Source organism: Herpailurus yagouaroundi, unplaced genomic scaffold (assembly GCF_014898765.1).
Source record: "Herpailurus yagouaroundi ecotype Mexico unplaced genomic scaffold, PumYag 29, whole genome shotgun sequence".
NCBI lineage: Eukaryota > Metazoa > Chordata > Mammalia > Carnivora > Felidae > Herpailurus > Herpailurus yagouaroundi.
In genome coordinates this window covers 25,960,100-25,982,632 of record NW_024412377.1, presented here as the reverse complement: position 1 = coordinate 25,982,632, position 22,533 = coordinate 25,960,100, and the positions used below count along the sequence as shown (strand labels likewise).

Below are 22,533 nucleotides of genomic sequence, written 5' to 3'. Positions count from 1 at the left end.
AGCCCCCACTCCAACCTCCAGCCCAGAATCAGCATCCGGCTCAGAATCCTCTCAAACGCGAGCCCCCAGTATGAGTGGCATTCGTGGTGCTGTCAGGGGACTCCATGGCAGTGGTAGGAGCAGGAAGACCAGGGAAATCGCTATGTGGTGCTCTGGCTTAAAACAAACCATAAGTAATTTTCCAGGTAATGAAGCAGCTTTTTACAACCTTGAGGAAACTAGAGATGCTTAAATCTCCTCAGTCTAATGAGTACACCAGAACCTGAAGAACTCTCTAGTGACAAAACTGACTTGGGACCTCTTCAAACTGGGCAATAGGAGTCAGTGAGGCCAACTGTGTAGCTGTGTGGTGTTCTCAAGCTGTAGAGATGCAGGTAATAGGATTTCTGAACGGTTCTTCCCTTACCCTCCAATTCAAGGCTCACCACTCATTATAATATATTGTTTTCTTAGGGCACCTGGGTGGCTTAGTTGGTTGAGCATCCAACTCTTGATTTTGGCTTGGGTCATGATCCCTGTGTTGTGGGATCAAGCCCTGTGTCAGGCTGCACGCTGAGCATGGAGACTTCTTGGGACACTCTCTCCCTCTGCCCCTCTCCCCGACTCATGCTATCTCTCTTTCTATATATAACAAAATATAAACAAGTAAAATAATAGTAATTTTTTTTCTTATTTCTATAAATTTCCCTTTGCTGGGCAGAAATTCTTGAGTTCTTTCATGGGTACCATTCAAGCAGTACAATTCATCACATCTACTAATTGATCTTTACTTAAACTCCCCCTAGGAAAACAAAGTCCCCAGAGAATATGGATATGTGCAGTGTATGTTGGTTGAATTATAAACAGGAAAAAGTTTCTGTGGGATGTATTTTTAATGAGAACACCATTGTTATAGTGTGAGCATGTGGCATTCTTGCTTAATAGAAACATTTACAAGAACATACATATTTATATCCAAACACCAAATGAAGTAGATACTTTAAATGACCAGTTTGCACCAGAAATAAAAATATATTATACAAAACAGGGGTTATATCCACAGTCATTAACTTTCATTTTCCACACAAAACAATAAATTAAATCACATTATATGCAGATAGTTCTACTTACATTAGAATAATAAATTGTATGTAGCTTGTGCAGCTCTTATTTTACTTTTCTACCACCCTCATGGTAGATTTATATTGGTTGGTAGTCCTATATTTAAGATAACAATGAGTAATAAATGGCCCAGAAGACAGAGGCTACAAAAGCAATCCTCCACAGTGTCTGTTCCATGTCCTCTTGGTTTCAACCATTCACCACACACAGGACACAAAGCTCAGATTCCCAGGACCCAGCAAAAAGGTCTGCAAACTCACAGCATCTGCATGTTATTGGGAGCGCCTTATCACTGTCTTATAAGTAAGACACACCACACTGAACTTTGTCAGATGTCGGCATTAAATAATAGAGTATCTGGTTTTGAAATCCAAATTTTCCTCTTTCTCAACATTTTCTGCCCAATTATTGTATGACAGCTTTGTTCCCCTAGCAAACAAAATTTGGTAGTCTATGTTATGATTTACACCCTTGGTGGAAGGGCCCTTTATTCCTGTGCATAAAATTTAGATCTTTAAACATGTGAATCAAAGCAACAGCATCTCTGCTAACTCTTAATTTTGCTTGTTCAAATCTTTCCCCTAGAAATCATTCCACACCTGATACATCAAAGAGCTATTATAACATACAGATTTTTACTTCCGAGACTCAGCTCCCATTGAAACCCTTTCACCGTGTTTGAAGTAGTTTACAACATGAACATTAACAGCATCAGCTGGTTTAGAATTGCTTTCCCTTTGGTATGAATTAACGTTAGTGGTTAATGAAAAATTTGAACAAACTACAATCCAGCACCCTTTGAAAGTCATTTTAATCCTAGAGTCTAGCTGTGGGATATGCCTGCAAGAGACATTTGTGAGATCTACATGCTGAAAACCAAAGCCAGGCTTGTTGGAATATACGCACATCACAGGCTTGAACTGCCCCGAGAGCATGTGTGGTCAAGTCAGCATACATAGGGTTCTGATCCAAAGCCAGCTACATTCTTATAGGCAGCACTGTTTTCTCTTCTTTCCCTCTGAGGAAGTGCAGAGGTCCTACTCAAGTCTCTACCTGCATGGGCAAGATGCCGATGCATCTTTGGAGCCATGATGGATGGTGGAGGGGTGGGCAGAGGGAGTAGGGGAGAAAGGGGTGGTAAAGACAGTGGCAGCTTGCAATGCCACCCTCTTCTGTTTCTTTCGGAGGATCAAACTCTTGACTTTTCTTGCTGGGTGTGTCCCAAGCTTCTTGCTGAGTCTGGCTATTGAAGATGGGCTAAACTACTGGGTATTCTGTAGTTTAAAGATCAACTGAAAAGGAAACAGATCCTTCTGAACAGCATCTTCTTCATTTTCTATGCTTCTTCACTGCCCCCAAACATATTCCATGTTTTCAGACAGTTTCAGTTTGTTCCAGTGAAGAAGAAATTCAGCCCATTTTCAGCTTCTCCATGAAGCACTAACCAACAGGGCATAACTAAACAAAACCCATGAAATACAGATCGAGAGGCCTGATTTTGGTTGGTGTTTGGCTTTATCCTGTATCCACTCAGGATCTGGGTTCTTTGTGTCCCAAGAAACATAGGTCCGCATTCCTTTCAATTTATAAACACCCCCTTAATACTGGTGGTATAATATTTTACTTGGCGTCCTAAACAGACTTCCACAAATAGCCCAGTATACTCACTCACAAGAAGGTGGTGATGCCACGGAAACGACTTTCTGAATTGTCACTGTATGAGGTCTATACAATAGCTTTAATTTCCCTGCCAATGGCATATCTTACACTTCCAAAATCAGTACCAACCAGAAGGAAAGTGGTAAATTAGGGAAAAGGGGGACACAGGTACCTGGAATAAGCTAACTCTAGAAGCCTGTGAGTAAAGTAAAAATCTGAATTTTAGAGAAGAGGAGAAACGGGCATTATCTTTCCATGCCTTTCTCTTCTCCCTCCACTAAATATAGCATCTGAAATGAAAAAAAAAAAAAAACTATTTTAAAGCCTATGGAACCATGTATGTAGTTCAGGAAAGGGACAAGCTGACAGTTCGGAGAAATGTAATGCTGTAGGGGCTTCCTCATGGAATCTGTGATCAGCCTGTATGCACTCTATACAGAAATTTCTTTCTGGATAGAAATGATCATCTGGGGAAGGCTTTTATTTTTGAGTCCAGGGGGGGAAAAATCCCTAAGAAGGTGACAATGATGACCATAAAACCTATACTTATTTCCAACACCATAAGTATATACAGAAAGTATATACTCATTCTGACCTATATAAACATCAGCTTGTTTGTCCGGATGAAAAATACTGATGAAGTTTCCCTTTTGAAATCTGAACACCCTAGATTTCAGGGTAAAAATTTATAGGGTGATTTAAGAACTAAAGCCTTACTCATTTTACTGTATGATATGTGGCTTCTGGTGGAGTATGAATGACTAGTTGTCAAAGGTGCTGTTTAGCACCTAGGAACTTAAATCCCAAATTATAATTTCCAGAGGTCTTAACCCAGGGTAAGCTTGGGCCAAACATCTATACTTTTAGCAAAGTTTTCCAACATAAAAGAGTTTTCAAAACTTAACAGAGTTTTGGTAACACATGGATGATTTCAAGGAGGAAAGAAGTGAAACCAGACATGTAAAGAAGCAATCAGAAAGAACTGCTTTAAGATTGGAAGAGAATGGCATGCACATACGAGAAACCTCATGATTTGTTCCGCCACATTTAAAAGACTCAAAATCTCAATTCTACCATTTTATCTGGGTGTAAAATATTAAGTTTAGAACTATTCTACTACTTGAAGTAGGAAATAAAAGATATTTGCTTTAAAAATGTTAGAGTTAATGGGCCCCTATATAAATTCCAGAAAGGTTAGAAACATTTATACCCAAAGACTACAACCAGGTAGAGTGATTTTTCCCCTGTAATAAGCACATAGGCTTGAAATTTAATTTTTTTTTTACGAACACGAGATGGTATAAAATGAATATCTCTAAAATACATTGAAAATATCATTGAAAAATAAAAATTAGAGAGAAATAAGCTCTCAATTCACGAAAATAAGATAGACGCAAACCTTCCATTATGTTTTCACTTTAAGGAGTCCTGAGCTGTTAAATGTTTTGCTTTTCTAGATTATACCTCCCAAACTCTCTTCCTACATTGGAATTTCTGGAGCTTGCATTTCTTGCCTTCTTTTTCCATCTTTTTTTGAAGTCAGCACTTTTTCCTTCACATCCACTATGGAGAACTACAGTATAGTCATTTCGGTTGATCATAGCTCATTCTGTTATGTGCTCTCCAACTGCCTGAATCCTATTTTTTAAACGTGGAGGGAAAATATGCCTTATACAGAAATAATTCATTCACTGAAATAATCCATTGGCCGGTTGAAGTAGGAGTGACAGAGGCAGACTCCTCCTGGGAAGCAACCTCGGCCAGCTTCCAAGACACACAGCTTTCACTCTCTCCGCCTCCACTATTACCTGTGTCAACTACGACCTCCATCACTACCAAGGAATTATTCTAACTCCTCTATTTTCCTCTCTATACATGGTCTTTTATAGTCATTAAGATAATTTTTAAAACTATTTTCCAGATGTTCAGAATGTTATTGAGGAAAGCCCCTAGTGACATAATTACAAGATGGTACACTAATCTGGCAACTTCCTATTCTTCTCTCACTGTTTTCTCCATAAATTATAAGCAAAAATGGCAACCTGAGTTTAAACCTCTGTGCAGAGTATTGGGTGCAAAGTAGGTATTCGGCAAATACCTATTCAACTCTGTTCAAATCCCTTACATATACACCCATAACCCACCGTTACACGGGTTATTAGCGGATGACTATTAAGCTTTGTGGAATCAACTAAAAAGGAATATAAAAGCTATCTAGATTCCCTCTTTTAACCAAAACATCACTGAATTTTAGTAAAACGTCATGTGTGCATTTTTTAAATTTATCATCTCTGTGCTTACTGTTAAATTCTAATACTCTTTATAAAGTTGTTCTTGAGGGAAAAGGCTGCCTTAAACCATACTTAATTCCAATAAATTCCACCCTTTATCTTGAAACTCATCATTTGACCAGAACTGGAAGAGGTCCATCCTGAAAATAACTTGCATTTAAAACAGGTAAATTGTTGTTGTATGGAAACCAATTTGACAATAAATTTCATATTAAAAAAATAATAATAAAAAATAAAACAGGTAAATTGTTATACTCCTGTAGAGTCTGTGATCTGAATACAATTCTAGGTCTCTGTAATTAAAGCAGCAATTGACATTTGGCTATAACCAAGGGCAAGAGGGAAACAGAGAAAAAGAGAAGCATCTTTCATCATCGTTGTTTTGTGGTACACTTTACCTATGCTTTTAAAATATAAGTGAAATTCAATCTCCAAAATGAAAAAATAGACACATTTTCTAATAGCAAAATATAAGATTAAAAATACCTAAAAATAAAATGTTAGTGTGAAATAGGGTTTTTTTACATTAAAAAATGAAACATTTTAGATTTGCCTTTCTTATATAAATCCTCTTATCTTATTAATAGTTACAACTTTCCAGAATAGCTTTTATGAGACACTGAAGGAGACAGGCAGGAAATCCTTTTTCAAGATATGACATCAGGACCTGAATATATACATTGGACAGAGCATTCCTCAACCTCAAATCCATCCAGCAGCACTAGAAAAAGGAATGCTGTATTTCCAACCTTGAGATTTTTCGTTACATTTTCTTCTTTTTGGATGTTAAATTCTTTCCAAGAATATTCTACTTTAAAAATGATTTTATTCTAGCTATAAAACATTTCATTTAAGAAAACCACACGTTGTAGCCTTATTTGAAATGTCCCCAAAAGCCATCAAGATATGGAGACATCGCATTTTCAAAACATAAATCTAATCATAGGCCCTGAAACAGTATGACTATTTAAACAGAGTGATGTTATATTCTCATATTTGCTTGTCATGAGATGAAAGGCCAGGAGGCATATGGTGATTAATAATAGTTCCTGAGCTTCTAAAGAAATTATACAACAAAAATGACTAACTGCTTAAAAGAATGAGTTCTTCAAGAGCGCCCCTTCTGTTCCATTGATGTCTTTCATCCCATCTATCTCCTTAAAGAATCTCAGGGCAAAAGAAAAGGCTTTCTTTTAAGCCACTGAAAAATGGGATCTGATGGAATCTTCCCGTAACTCTCGATGTTTTCCAACATTACTTTCTTCTTGCTGGCTTCTCCTCTCAATGGTTATTCTGTATTTCTTCCTGGGTAAAGGGAAAGTGAATGCAGTAATAAAACCTCAGTTGGCTACAAAATACTATGGTTTCTCTTACAAAGAATGCCCTCAAGGGACATCTGGGTTTGGGTTGATAAATGAGAAGTGACAGAATATGAAACCCTGGTCAGAGATTAAAGCTGTGTGCCCCAAGGCATTATGCACTTCTTCAAGGAGGAAAATTGGCATGCTTTCTGAAATGCCATAGAACAAACCTCCCCCTTTTTCCCTGGGTGCCTTGTGGGTTAAGTCTTGTCTGTTCTGCCACAGAAGCTCTCCCTAACTCCCAGGATGTGCCCTAGATAAAGATCAGACTAAGTATACTGTGACCAAAGGAACAGGAATACAATTGTTCCCACAAAGAATCACATACACCCAGAGTTAAATTTCCATACAGAAATGAAGAAATCTTGGTCTAATGACATGAGAATAAGCCACAAACTCAATCACCAAAGATTACAAAGGAATGAATCGCTCTCATCATTTGGGACTATCAGTATCTTGAACACACATAAATATTACAAGTTTACAAGCTTTGGGGCTTAACCACAGTGATAATTAAGCACATGGATTCTCCAAACTGAGCACACACCAGCCTGAGAGTGTAGATTAAGGGCCACCTCCTCCTCTTCAGAAGGTGAACTCAGACACCTATTTCTGAATTGGAGGAAGCTTAAGAATAGGGAAGTTGTTTCTCCTTTGTCTACATTCCCTCTCTACTTACACATTTGGTGGGTAGTAGGAATTTGTGCCAGAATATTTGTGATCAAAGGATAGCAGTGGCTCTGTGGCCGACAGGGGGATGCAACAGAAAGCCTGACCCGCTACCCAGTATGCTAACCCACTGACCACCAAACCACCAGGGTCACAAAGACCATCACAGAAGAACAGCTTAGTTCTTTTAACCACCATGCTTTGGGGGTAAGAGCAAGATATAGACAAGTCATAGGGAGGACTGTGCAAAGGCAAGTGACAAGGGCAATAAAGGAGAGTGAATTTTAAAACTTGATAAAAACAGTTCTCACCTGAAAAAGTAGAAGGCCATTAACAAACCAGCTCCTAGTAAGGCCCCCACAACAATTCCTGTCACTGCCGATTCTTCTAGACCACCTGCTTAAAAAAGAAACATAGATAATCAGAGTTCATTTTGAGAAACAGAAATGTCTCAAGTTTCATTCACTGGAAGGTGTATCTCAATTTCCCACTTGAGGCAAATTTTCCCTTTTTTTAAGAAAGATTTTCTAGGGGATCCTGCACCTTCATTTGTTTGCTAAGCGCAGAGCTTCAGAAGCATTTAAGAAAGGACCAGATGGACGAACATACCACTCGAAGAGAGTGAGAACAATGAGAAAAAGCAGGTTCCAAAAGTATCTGAGGAGCACAAGGACTGAAGTTTTAGACACATCCACACTGAGTTCATAGTCAGAGAAGACAACTGGACACACCATGGGACTGACCCAGCACATCTTACTTTCACAGATGGATGATGACACTTCAAAGTGCTAGAAGATTTGGTGAAAAATGCACTGGGTTAATATTCTGTTTTTAGATGTTCTCTCACCAGAGCCAGAGTTTCATGTCAAAATGTCCTATATAGCTTTGCAAAGATGGGAATAACAACTTGAAACAATCAAATTCAGTAGTGTCCCAGTTATTATATAAACATGACAAAAAGCTAGCTTTATATAAACAGTATAGTGTCAGCCTTTAATGCATTATCTCATTTAATCCTCTGAACAGCTCTAAGAGTTGGGCGCATTTTTTTCATTTTACCTATGGGAACACTGAGGTTTAAAGAGGTAAAGGAATATTCCTAGGGTCACAAAACCAGTAAGTGACAAGGGTGGGATTTCAAACCCATGTCCAGTAACTCCAGAGAATGTTCTTAACACACTTCTGCCCTACTCCTCCCCGTAATTATTGCATATACATAAATAACATGGTTTGAAGGCTGGACCCAAAATAATAAGCATAAATACATTAGCCTAAAGTGACCAACTGGCCTGAAAGATCAATATTCACTTGGTTCTCCCTCACTAGCTTATCAAAGGGTCTCTCTAAAGCAATGATTTCCAACAGTCTCCTATTGGTTAAGCTCCTTATAAGAATGTCCACTTGTGGGGCGCCTGGGTGGCTCAGTCCATTAAGTGTCCGACTTCAGCTCAGGTCATGATCTCGCATTTCATGAGTTTAAGCCCTGCATTGGGCTCTGTGCTGACAGCTCAGAGCCCGGAGCCTGCTTTGGATTCTGTGTCTCCCCCTCTCTCTGCCCCTCCCCTGCTTGTGCTCTCTGTCTCTCAAAAAATGAATAAATGTTAAAAAATTAAAAAAAAAAAAAAGAATGTCCATTTGCTGGGGCACCTGGGTGGCTCAGTCAGTTAAGCATCTGACTTTGGTTCAGGTCATGATCTCATGATTCATGGGTTCAAGCCCCACATCAGGCTCTGTGCTCTGTGTCTCCTTCTCTCTCTGCCCTTCACCCACTCGTGCTCTCTCTCTCTCTCTCAAAAATAAATAAACACTAAAAAATTTTAATTAAAAATAAAAGAATGTCCACTTGCTTCTATCTTTATGACAAGGCTTCTCATGAATAATATATTTTACACTTATTTGCTAATTTGTAAATTTGGGAGTGTTTAAGTCTGAGGGGTAGGAAGGTACCAACAAACTCTGAAGATCAGACTGAGACTTGCTACACATTTACTATTTGATCTTTTTATTTTCCCCAACTAGCAAGGCCAGATGCTAAGAGATTATACATAGTAAGAGATGGAGTAATAGGGAGAAGTCATCTAGCATTTTGGGAAAAGATGAAAGAGAAGAAAGACCTAGAAACCTCTGGTGAAGGTGGGGTGCCAGTTCGTGAACTGTTCCCCTGGGTTTTACCACATCGGAAAAAGAAAGCTGAACGTTCAGAACATGAGCTCCTAGAGAACATCTGTCTTTTAAACTTGCATAACACTGACATTAAAGATGGTGAAACACAGCACAAGTTAAGTCTCTAAACTTACATGATTTGCAAGGAGAGCTGTTTGTGTGCTCCACGATTCTGGTTTCATCTATTCTCAGTTTTAAAGGTCCCCAAGGATATTTGACATTCGGCCTCATTTCAAAACGACCTTCTTTTCCAAAGTAATCACCGATAACCTACGTAAAAGCAGAAAACATGCAAACTGAAAGGTCGAAGTTATCTGTTTCCAAAGGAGGCATAGGGTGGGCTCCCCTGTGACACTGACTATAATGATGTGTTTTTGTGGACTTTGTAAGTCAGGATTTGTGGTCACTGATGGTGCTTTCAAAGGAGGCATAATTGAAGGAGAACTGTGGCTCCCCATGGCAGGAAAGTGGTTACACAGAAAACAATAATCTTGGAACTCATGGCTCTTCCCTCGCTCATCCGAGGAGGTGCTGCTTGACCCGTCTGCCACAGAGCAGCCCACACACAGGCAGCCCTTTGTAAGGCCCCAGTTACTTTTAGGGATGTGGGAGAGAGTCAGGCATCTCATACCCAGATTAAGCCAGTCCAGGTACACAGCCTCATACCACTCAATTAGCTGGGCACATAAAGGGTCAAAAGTATCTTTTAGGAACATCCTGTTTCACCCTCCTCTGTTTGGAAGATTATTCCCTGATTTCGAGAGTTACATTCTCCTCTCTGCTGAATTTATCCCATTTGCACCCCATTTCCAGACAACTTTTTTTTCACTTGGTTCAGTTTTCTTTGATGCTCACTTCAAGGTTCACCCACGGTTCCTAGTTCAAACAGATGTTCCATCAGCTACCTGGGCCCTGACCTAGAAGTACCTTCCCACCCAGGTTCTCAGGATCTGTTTCTCTTTTTTTCCTGGGCACCAGCACACTGCTCCTGAGTGGCCTGTGACATCTCCCCCTCTGTCTTCTGAAGGAGGGCCAGCAAGCTCTCACAGCCTAGCTCATGTCATAGTAAAAAGAATTCTAGATAATCACCAAAATACAACAATCACTGGCATGTACGGAGCATGTCCCAAGTACTTTAACCTCACAGCGAGCCCATAATAGACTATTACTATCCTCCCCTTAGAGAGGGAGAGACTAGAATGCACATGAGACTCAGGCCACTCCAAGGGTGAAAAATCATTCAGTACATGCAGCAAGTGTCAGGTCCAACTGGCTCTGCTCCTCCCACAAAGGCCACATATATGTATACTAAGAGAAAAGCAGCAAGCCCTTTAGGCCAGGGTCACATCAAGTGCTATGGAAATATCAACCCTGGATGAGAGCCATCAAAGAAGCACATTTGGCCACTGGAAACAGGATTTCCCCACTCAGGATAAACATGGAACCATTTCTTGAAATCTTCCAGGATCCCCTCAACCAGAAGGGAGCACTCTCTACTTGGAAACTCCTAGATTTCCAGCTCATTTTTATTTGGAGGCTGCTCTGGGGACAGCTATTTGGACACCAGAACAAATGCATTCCTTGGAACCTCAACAAGCAGAAGGAGCAGCCGAGGCAGAGTCTCATTCGCTCACCTCCTGGGTGCCCGCCTCTGGGTCTGTCATTGCAATCACAGAGAAGTCCCCGTACCGGTCTCCATTGGCATCTATGGACACCTGCCCGGCAATACCTAGAGGATGAGACGGGAAGAACTCCAAGTTAGTGACTTCAAAGGCCTCTGTCTGCCAACAAAAACAAGAAAATGAATTGACAGGATTTTTTAAACAAACTCATGCCACAGGGAAGCTCATCAGACTCTGAGCATTTTTGTTGGCATTTGGAAAGACATTGTAATTTCATCTGTGTCTGCATTCCTAAATTCTTAACATTTCTCCATTTAAAAATGAAAAGAAAAAGAAATAAATGACCCTCTTTGGGGAATATGTTTAGAAAAAAAAAAAGATTAAGGCTAATCCTGAAAGCAGCATGCTTATCCCAGAGTCTTGTATGAATTAAAAACAAACAAAAACTGCAAAGAGAGAGAGGCTGGAGGTGTGGTGCACTCCTAGACCTGTCATGAGTTCGTGTTATCACTGGCCAAACATTATAGAAGTCATTCCAGGCCCAGGACTCAGTGAATGTGCATCACTATAGGCACACTCAATTTACAGGAGAGCAGAGGGCCTGCTTCACAGGCCATGGGAGCCAAGATCTAAAGAAGAGCTAGTCTTCACCCTACTTGTGTTCATTAATTCATTTTTATTGTGTTTTGTTTTGGGGGTGTTTTCCCAGTTTTATTGAGCTATAATTGACATACCTCACTGTATGAGTTTCAAGCATCCAGCATAAAGGTCTGACTTGGGTATATTGTGAAATGATCACTACAGTAAGTTTAGTTGACATCTGTCATCTCATATAGATACATGAAGTCACTCGTTGTTTATCCACATGAGTTCTGGGTCGTTACTAGGTGCTGAACTGGACACATTCCCCACTCAAGACAGGGGCAGCCTGGACTAAGGATTTCACTTGTTCGCACTGGAATCTGACTGCATGTATTTTAATCCTAGCTTTCACATTTACTAGCTCTGTGACCCTGGGCAAGGACTTAGCCCTCTGGGTCTCCACCTTCAGGACTGTAAAAGAGGTACACTAGTACCTCTCAGCCAAGAGACTGTTGAGAAGATTAAATGAGCTACAACAGGTAAAACACTTCCACCACAAGTATAAAAGAAGTTAGTTGTTTTCTTCTACTGTTAGTGTGCCTGGAATACCACCACTACTGTGCCCGGAATCTGGGAGAGGGCATCTGACCATGCCCACACCACTCAGAAAAGGAGCTGGCACATCCAGTTGGAGACTCAAGGAGGATTCAGTAAAAGAGCAGATCTTTCATAGGAATACTAGTAAAATCCATGATTTAGACAAGCAGCCATCAGGAAGTAGCAGTATTCTAAGCAGAAAGGCCAGCCTTGTTCATATTTACAAAGTCATGGAAGCTGAAAGGAACCAGAGGGACTGTGACATTCTGGGATAGGTGGCCCATGCGTGTGGAAGGAAGCAGTGAGACGTAAGGCTGGCATAGGATGGCCAGAGCATGGAAAGCCTGAGTGCCCACACAAAGGATTTCAATTTGCTTTGGCTAGCAACAGTGGCTTAGACAGCTAATCAGTAAAAGAGAATATGTATCATTAGTTGATATTAAATGTCTATACTGTAATTTTCATTAACTAAGCAAGAGAATGCATAGGTCAGCCACATTCTAATTAACTAAGGCAATTTGTTTTCTTTCATTTTAAACTGTGTTAAAGTTCAGTGTAATTCTTAGTGTTTCTATTGATTTGATTCTCTCTGGAAGTAAAATGAATGTCTGGGAAAAGGGATCCCAAGGGAAAGTTCCATCCTCTAGTGTGGTTTGGAGAGGGCAAGTATTTGGGTTTACTGTCCTTTTGGTTATGGTTTGAGGGCCCACTGATTTTTCCAGACTTCAGTCTACTTTGCCGCAAACAGAATGGAGCTACCATTCATCTTGATTTTTTTGTCTTTCTAATATATGCCGGTTACAGAGGATACACCTATCTTAAACTTGTTTATTCTTGACAGCCTATACAACGTTTAAGTCACATATGTCATTTTTAAACATCATATTTATCTTGGGGCACCTGGATGGCTCACTCACTCAAGCATCCGACTTCAGCTCGGTCATGATCCCGCAGTTCATGGGCTCAAGCCCGAAATCAGGCTGTGTGCTGACAGCTTGGAGCCTGGAGCCTGCTTCAGATTCTGTGTCTCCCTCTGTCTCTGCCCCTCTCCTGCTCGTGCTCAGTCTCTCTCTCTCTCAAATGTAAATAAACATTTTTTAAAATCTTTTGAAAACATCATATTTATCTCCAAACATATTGTCTATCCAAAACCATTTGTTATCCTGTTCAGAGGTGTTTATAAAGAAAGATGTGTTCTGCTAAGGGTTTTGTAGAGTATTTTATAAGACAAGGTGGCCCTAGTAATCCAAGACCTCATTACACTTTAAGCGATTACAATTCTGCCAAGAAATGGGGTGAGAACCCTCAGGGTGGCCAATTAGCAAGTGAGACTTCACCTGAGAGTATTGTGTATAAGGTGAGATTGTCAAGCTGACAGCAGAATTTTCCTGTACATAAGTAATGAGACTTTCCACCCTCATTTCCATTGGCCTGTAGTGGACTTCAAGGTTTGAGCCACAGTCCTATTTACCTTGTCACTCTGACCTCTCCCACAGAGAGGAAATGCAGCTTCTTCCCAGGCCATTTATTGAGAGCCTTGAAAGACGGTCATTGGTTTCACAGTAATAAAATCCAAATTTGTCAAATAACAGCCAGAGTATTTTTCCCTTAACAATTTAATGGTCACTTACAGAATGACCATTTCTCAGAGTTCTTTTGGGAGCTATCCTCAGACTGATCATTGTTTAGCAAATAAAATGGGCTTTCCAAATAATTCAAGCCCAAAACTTACATTGGCTTCAATTATCTTTATATCTGGACAAATAAGAGTCTAAGTTTAGACTCGGCTATATAGTTGATTGTTTTAGGACTCATTTCATATTGTCTGTGTAGACCTGGCCCTAGAATGGAAGCATCAGGATGACCTATGGGAAAATTTAGTCCATGCCCTCTATACAATGCTGAATTCCAGCCCTTGTGGGCACCTGCCCTTCCCTTAACAACCTCCTTCAGAAGAACAAGAACAAATGACCACACCATGTAGTAAGGAACAGCTAAAAATGGGATGTGGCCTACCAAGGTTGTGTCCACACACACACTAGTTTCTCAGTGTATTGGGCACAACTTCTGGGAAATCTGACTCTGTCCTAATATGCCCCCTGAATTATCTGATTGGATTCCAGCTCCTCAACTGAAGCAGTCACAAGTTGAGCAAGACAATCCTGGAGGCTTATTTGTTTGTCATGTCCTACAATCTGTCTAAACTTAACGTAGATGCTACTCTAGTGTCAAGTAAGACGTGACATTCACTAAAACGACCACAGAGAAACTAAAGCCAATTGTCATCATACTTGCTGCCCAGACAACTGGAACTTGACCTCTCAGCACTGTCCTACCATTCCTTTTTTTTTTTTTAATTTTTTTTTTCAACGTTTATTTATTTTTGGGACAGAGAGAGACAGAGCATGAACAGGGGAGGGGCAGAGAGAGAGGGAGACACAGAATCGGAAACAGGCTCCAGGCTCTGAGCCATCAGCCCAGAGCCTGACGCGGGGCTCGAACTCACGGACCGCGAGATCGTGACCTGGCTGAAGTCGGACGCTTAACCGACTGCGCCACCCAGGCGCCCCTGTCCTACCATTCCTAATAAACGAGGGCAGGATGAGGCAATGGAGTGCATTGAAGTCCCAAATGAATATGTGTGTGTGTGTGTGAGCGTGCGCGCTCCAAATCTAGACTTGGCAGTACTTGTTCCCATCACTGAAAAATTTCATTAATTGAATTGCAAATAGATGTAAGCATAGCCCAGTGTATGAAAGGGCTCACATGAAGAGTTAGTGTGATGTAGGACTGAAAGGGATCTTGTCGGTCATCAGCTAGTCCAACTCCTTCATACAGGGGATGACAGAGAAGCCCAAAATACTGTGACAGTGGCTAGGATGCAGGTTCCCTGAACTCCTGGTCCAGCAATCTGTACTCCATATCAGTGGTTTTTAAATGATACCCATCAGTATACTATACTTTATTTTCCACATAGTCCCCGTAAGGACTCCTTTTAAAGACTTCAGAAAGATCATGTCCCTCAAAACTTTCTGGTGGCTTTCTATCTCACTCTGGGTGCAAACTAAAGTCACCAGCACAGCTTCCAGATGCATGTGATTTGTCCCCCACTCCCTCTCTGACTGTGGCTCCTATCACACTGCCCTTCACGTGCTGTGCTTGAGCCCAACAGGCCTCTTTGCTCTTCAGGGGGGCCACTCAGCACTCTCTCGCCAGATACACTCAAGGTCTCTGTGTTCACTGCTCTGTCTGGAATGTTCCCTCCTAAACATCTACATAATTTCTTTCACTTTACTCAGGTCTCTACTCAACTTCAACGTACCAGAGACCTTCCCCAGCCACTCTCTTTAAATTAGCAGTCCTCCCACCACCCCCTCCTGTCACTGTCTATCTCCCTACCCTGCTTTATTTTATTGCCCCTGAAATGGTGTATTTGTTTGTTTATCACCAGTTCCCTCCACTACCTGGAAAGCTCAACTGATTGCAGGGAGGGTCTTTAGCTCACTGCTGAATCCTCAGCACTTTGAACAGTGCCTAGCATAGAACAGGTGCTCAAGAATATTTGATGAATGAATGGATGCATGAATATAAAATTGACATCTGCAAGTCTCCAGCAGCTGGGTCATTCTCATTGAGTCCCATGTTAATCTTCTTTGAGACTATCAGTGAAGTGAAAGGAAACCAGAATTCTATACACTATTAGCAAGAATTCAGACCAGGAGACCTTTTGGGAAGATATTTGGCAATATTTAATGCACCTTAAAAGGCACTAACATACTTTTGGACCCAGATATCTCACAACTAGAAATATTCCCCATTGGATGTACTCACAAAAATTCATCAAGATGTGTAAGATGCTTGAGATAGCATTTTGCATAACAGCAAAAACTGTAAACAACTGAAGTATCCGTCAATAGGAAACTGATTAAAGAAATCCTTGTACAACCATATCGTAGAAAAATATAGAACCATCATTTTAAACTGTGCTGAATCTATGAGTGCTCATATGGAAAAATTTTTTACTTGACATACAAGTTTTAAAAAAAGATGAGATGGAAGAGTGACATTCATTGCACAGTTCCTTTTGTATAAATTTTTTTGATAAGATATATAAATGCATATGTGCTGGCAGAAGGCACAAAATATTTTTAGACTAAATCATAGGAAATTGTTAATAGTGGTTACATTAGGGAGAGGAGACTAGGGTGGGAAGGAAAACTTTCACTTTTCATTTTGTACATTTTTGTACTGTTTAAATTTTCCAGCCAAGAATAGTCTCATTCTTGTACAATTTTTAAATGTCAACAGAGGTTGCTTGAGTGATGAGATTATGGGCCATTTTTTTGCTGTGGTTCATATACTTCTCTGTTCTAAAGAAAGCCACAGCTGATATTCACCATTTTAGAAATAAAATAAAAACAGAGGGCTTGATTAGACTTGCTTATAATCTCAAACTACCCAAGATTAAATTGATGAATGTGTATCTGGGATTATTTCATTTAAAACTGATCACAGAACTCTTCACAAACTAATTATTTGTTGTGAATAAGGCTTGTGACAAATTTAATTTGAAGAAGCATACAGTTGTTATCTAACAATCAAAAGGAGACAATCCCTGTTTCAGTGGGATTCTTTCAAAGCACTTTCACAAGCTTTATCTCATTTAATTTTCACAACAAGCCTGTGAGGTAGTTTGAACTTGACATATTATCCTTACTTTACAGCTGAGGAAAACAGGAAACTGACAAAATCCCATAGGTGTAAGAAAGAAAAACAGAACCAGGGAAGAAGCAGCTTGATCATCTACAGAGTGTTGTCGTCTTATAGACTAAATCCTCACCTTCAAATGTTCTGTTCCAAGTCTGTTGGATAATTTTCCCTCCATCCTTCTTGCTGTAACCAGCTCTGAGTACTTCATGTAAAGCCAGAACATAGAGGAGGATGGCATCGTGGAATCCTTCAACAAACATGTTAACCTGAAAAGGAAACCCCAGTTGGGTGAGCCCAAACACCAATGACTCAACGTTCATGAATAATGTAAGCAAATCAAATGGTTAACAAGTTAGACTCAAGGTTCACAAGCAATGGCAGAGATGGGCAAAGTGTAACCAACAAGAATCATGCCATGATTTTCCTGGTACTGGCTTAGTGAGGAAAATCCTTCCCGCGTTTAGGAATTTGGAGAGCAGACAAGATATTACACAAGTCAAGGAAATTGTACCTGTTGAGGAGGTTACGTATTCCAGGTGCATCACACTTGCCCATAGTTTCCTCTATACGGGTGCCTTCTTTCTTCCTCACATCTACTCTCTACCTCAAGCCAGCCTAAGTCCAACCTCCCCCTTTAGGTTTTCATCCCCATCAGTCACCATGATCTCTCCATGGTCTGAATATAAAACTGACTAAAAGAACAGTAGGGATTCACTCATTCATGTTTGGATACTATTGAAAGCCTACTCTAGTGCTGGTGTTAAGGATTCAAAGAGGAGTGCTATTCCTACCTGCCTGGCATCTGTGGGCACTGCCATTCCTACCTGCCTGGCATCTGTGTCCTCTCTTCCATCAGCAATGGCATCTCAGTTTCTCTTTCCAGTTTGTGTTTGTACTGGTTCCTGTGGATCTGACCATCTCTACTCACCCTCTGGACTACCCCTCCCCACCCCAAGTTCTAAGGACAGGAATGGAAATATGCTGGGCCATTGGTTTATCCCAGCCAGGTCCTGGCTTAAGTAAGATAGCCCTTCCCCTCAAGAAACTTAAGCTCCATGTGAATTTGGGGAAGTCATTTAATTTCTTTGAGCATTGTTTCATTCAATAAGCATCATTTGAAAGTTCAGATACCATATTTAAACCCATTGAACATGAAATGAGAAAATACAATCTTGAAATTTAGTAGCTTACAAATTCTGTACAAAAGTACAAAAAAAAAAAAAAAACCACCACACACGCACAAAAGCAAGTCTTTTTATTTCAGGAGAAATTGTCAAGAATGGAATGCCGTGGAGCAGAATGAATTCGGCATTCCACAGATGACCACCATAAGTCTTTGTGAGGAGGCATTCTATGCCTCATTCCTAGAAAAGGTTCCCATAGGAAGAGAGCCACAACTGACCTGCATCACCTAGTTCAAATACACAAACATCCATAGAAAACACAGCTCAATGTCCAGTGCTACTTGGCCTCATCTCATCCTTAAGGATGGTGAGTCCTGTTTTTTGTCATAGAAGCAAATGTTTTGCATTTGCTAAAGTCCAGTGCTGAGAGGCTGTTTAGAATAATGGCTAGAGCCTGGGCTCACTACTCAGAGCTGCCACTTCCTGGATGTGTTTCTCCACAACTCTGGGCCTCAGTTTTCCATACCTGGAAAATGAGGAAAATAGTAGTACTTATCTCGTGGGGTTGCTCTTAGGTTTAAATGAACTAATAGATGTAAAAGACTTCCAACAGTGCCTAACAGAGTTGGCACTCACTGTTGGGTTTTATTGTTGTTATTGTCTACATATAGAGAATTATAAACCTAGGGATCCTGCTTAGCCTTTAATTCCTAACAGCAGTATTCAGAAAATAAGCATTCTACTTATGGTATAACATATCTTATGGACCCATTTTACACTTAATGGAAACTAAGACTCCTTGTTCATGCTTTAACATGCCAAGCAGTGTTCTTACTTCCAGAATGTCACACCCTTAATTCTGCCCAAGCATAAGGTGTGCAGCCCGCACTGGTCAGTTCCACAGACCATCTGGGAGAAGAGAGGTGTCTGATCACAGAAAAGCTCAGAATTAGTTGCAGGGCCCAAAGTCTAATCCTAGCCCTGACACATTACTTAATCTCCCTAATCTTAAATTTCCTCACTGGCTGAATGGGGGTTTAGTGCCTGCTCATCCCACAGAGCTCTTCAGGGAACTGAATTAGTGATTGCATATAAAACATCAGAAACAGTTTCTGGGACTAAGAAAGCAAATGGTAGACATTGGCTTTCACTCTTAACCATCAGCTTAAGTCTCAGAGAGTCATTATTTTCTTAGGCAAAGAAGAATGATGTACAAATAACATCTAGTCAAAGATGATTTTCTGCTGATTTGGTTATGCTAATTCAATTTTCCAAAGGAATATGAAATTTTCACTTAAGCCATGAAGTCATCATGGCTTAAGAAAGTGTGCATGCTGATGAGTTAATGAATTTTAATAAGTGGACTTTAGGGGCACCTGGGTGACTCAATCAGTTAAGCGTCCTACTCTTGATTTTGGCTCCATTCTCACAGTTCATGAGATTGAGTCCTGAATTGGGCTCTGCACGGACAGCATGGAGCCTGCTTGGGATTTCCTCTCCCTCTCTCTCTGCCCCTCCCCTGCTTGCACTCTCTTTCTCATAATAAATAAATAAACTTAAAAAAAATAACATAGTGGTCTTTAGCTGTGTAATTTCTTAGGCCATGGTAAAAACATTTTTCAAAAAAATCTATCTTCCCTAGGATAATTATATAAAACTCATCCTGCTACACAGGGAAGTCATACAGCCCTGGACTATGGGAAATATAAAGTGGCTCAGAAAAACTCTGGTCTAATCCTCTCAGTACTCTGAGAACCAAAAGAGCATCACTCCCCATTAGTCTTTCTGCACTAATTGAAGGTTTTCCTTCTCCTTGTTCCCGGGGAGCCTAGTCTGAGCCCTGTTAAATTGCAAATTACCAGCCACTGGGTATCAGCTCTCCACTTATCTTCCTCCCCCTCCTGATTCCTGCTCAAAACCTAGGGCCACCATGCTGACATTGGGCACCCAAAGCACTGGACATGCGCCCCAGCATCAACCACCTTCTGGTCCCTCCTCTTCCTTCCTTCTTGCTGTGCCCTCTAAATTGCCCCTTCTACAATTGCAGATTATCTGGCTGAGAAACATGAATTTGGATTACCCTTTTCCTAACAGGTTTGATGGTAGAAGAGAATAGATAGGTTCTGAACACATGGCCAGGTCTGAAAACTCATTCTATCTTGATTTGCAAATGGATCGCAAAATTTACCTTCTTTCCTCTCAAAGTGGCTGAGTGTTTCCCTCTCCTGCCAAAATTAGCAGGAGAGCTGCTGACCTGCGCCGAGGCTCACTGGCACCCTGGGCTGCTGCGGAGGAGGTTTCATAACACCTACCTCATAGGACTTCAAGCCAGAAGCAAAACCCCAGAGACTGTCTTTTCTCGAGGAGAACATTCTCACATCCACATGTGTTTTTTAATGGGAGGAAAGCCCATCAGCACATTATAGACACTAAAAATCACAAGTGCAAACATTTTTTTAATGAGGAAGAGAAAGAGCCAGAGTATTAAGTTGCCTTTGAAACATTTGTCGACCTCCAGGCTGAAAGGAACAAGATCATCTGCTCTGTCCCCCTGCCTATGGTCATAACAAAATTTGAACCTCGAAATCCATGATCCAGACAGATCATGCTATAGTTACTAATCAAAGAAAATAGGATACCCTTACCTGAGTATTCCAGTATTTAGCATCATTTCTAGCCAAAAAGCTCTTCCGTACCGTCATTAAGCATAAGTCTTAATTAAATTCCTAAATGCAGCCATTCCCTTGCTAGATACCGAACAGAGTTAAGAGAACAATGTAGTTCTTGAGGCGCCTGGGTGGCTCAGTTGGTTAGGTGACCGACTTTGGCTCAGGTCATGATCTTGCAGTTTGTGAGTTTGAGCCCCGCATCGGGCTCTGTGCTGACAGCTCAGAGCCTGGGGCGTGCTTCAGATTCTGTGTCTCCCCCTCTCTCTACCCCTCCCCTGCTCATGCTCTGTGTCTCTTTCTCAATAATAAGTGTTAAAAAATTTTTTTTAAAGAGAGAACAATGTAGTTTTTGAGCCCTGGGAGTTTACAATCTCAACCAAATAGCCCCACAGTTCCACAAAACACATAGATGAACTCCATACTAGAAAGTTATGAAGCAGAAAGTTATGAAGCAATGAAGGACAAGAGTCAGAGTAATAATTATTTGTGCTGGGTATCATCAAATAAAGTATCTATCATTAAACAAGATGGAAGTCGTTCATCATCTTCCACTCACTCTGGGAAGTTTTCCAGAACAAGGTAGCATGCTGGCACTAACTCTCTCATCATTTCATCTCCATCCTCCTGATCTTGCCCTTTTAGTTGGCCAGCATCAGATATTCCAAATGAAAGAAAGCCATTTTGCCACGGCCTTCCTCTCTGATAGTGCCTGTCAGCCATGTCCATTAGTGTTTTTTAATTTTTTTTAATCCTTTATCATGGGGAAAGCTGAATAGAAATCTTGTTATATTTTAACTGAGCATATAGAGTTGCCATTCATAACATGGCTCTTATCTGTGACAGTGAGCAAAGTCTTTCTTATTTCTCTTTGGAGGGGCAAGTTGATAGATTGATAGATGAATTCTTCAATGCCTGAGTTCCAAACAAGTAAGCAAAGTATGCAGCATGCCTCAGCTGTTCTGTAAAGTGAGAATGAGTAACACAGCAGTAATCTAGCTCCTGGGATGTCTGGATATCTGAGAAAGACTCTAAAGTTCTCAGACCGAGGCTACTGGGAGAAAGCTACCAAAGTTAAATGCTAAGGCTAGGCTGCCCTGGGATTTTGCTTGTGGTATCCACATAACTCAAGCATATCACACAGTGGTTCTATCTTCCTTGCCACAAACCAATGGTTCGTAATGCAAATGAGGAAAGCTGAGGGTGTTGGGAAACATTTCTCAAAAGTCTTTTGAAAAAGACATGACCCTTAACCTCTCACTCAGTTGAAGGGAAGATGGAGGAAAGGGAAATTTTGATGGCTTTCTGAAAAGGTAAGAAGAGAGACGGGTCCAGGACACCCAAAGATGGGTCCATCATAGCAGGAACAATGGCAACTTGTCTAATTAGTAATAAGACCCTCAAATGAAACTTATCCAGCTGGGCCCCTGTTGATCATGGACAGGGGAAAGAAATTGCCTGGGCATGCTACATGGGTAGGCCAAAGGTTAGAGAACATTATACATTTGATGAACACTTTACAAGTGATCTACATGCAATAAAAACAGAGATACTATTTGTTTTAATTCAACTTTCTATTGAATTAAAAAATGAAAAATCTATAATTTAGGGGGCACCTGGGTGGCCCAGTCAGTTAAGTCTCTGACTTCAGCTCAGGTCATGATCTCATGGTTCGGGAATTCAATCTTCACATCGGGCTCTGTGCTGACAGCTCAGAGCCTGGAGCCTGCTTTGGATTCTGTGTCTCCTCTCTCTCTGCCCCTCCCTCACCTCTCAAATATAAACATTAAATTTTTTTTTTACTCTATAATTTAGGATAACAGCAATAACTTCCATAATCCAATGGACATCACAACCTCTTCAACACCAAAAGGCACAGTTCTCATTCTTACTGGCAGACACTCCCAATGTCTGCTCTTCTGTACTGGGCCTGCCTTCATGGAATTCACACTTGGTCACTTGCTTATTTTAGCCTTGAGGAAAGTTAA

At 40.7% G+C, this 22,533-nt stretch overlaps 1 protein-coding gene across 2 annotated transcripts in view; it reads right to left on the bottom strand.

Annotated features, from left to right (window-relative positions):
- Positions 1-853: 853 nt before the first annotated feature.
- Positions 854-22,533, bottom strand: part of NPR3 (natriuretic peptide receptor 3) — a 78,142-nt gene continuing 56,462 nt past the window's right edge. Inside the window, exons 4-8 of one of the 2 annotated variants that reach the window (XM_040494875.1) lie at positions 16,886-17,021; positions 10,879-10,973; positions 9,379-9,514; positions 7,393-7,480; positions 854-6,356 (exon numbers count right to left, since the gene is read on the bottom strand). In XM_040494875.1, coding sequence (XP_040350809.1) covers positions 6,245-6,356; positions 7,393-7,480; positions 9,379-9,514; positions 10,879-10,973; positions 16,886-17,021 — 567 coding nt within the window. In that variant the 3' untranslated portion in view covers positions 854-6,244. The remainder of the gene's footprint in view (positions 6,357-7,392; positions 7,481-9,378; positions 9,515-10,878; positions 10,974-16,885; positions 17,022-22,533) is intronic. The other variant, XM_040494876.1, reaches the window with a different exon arrangement.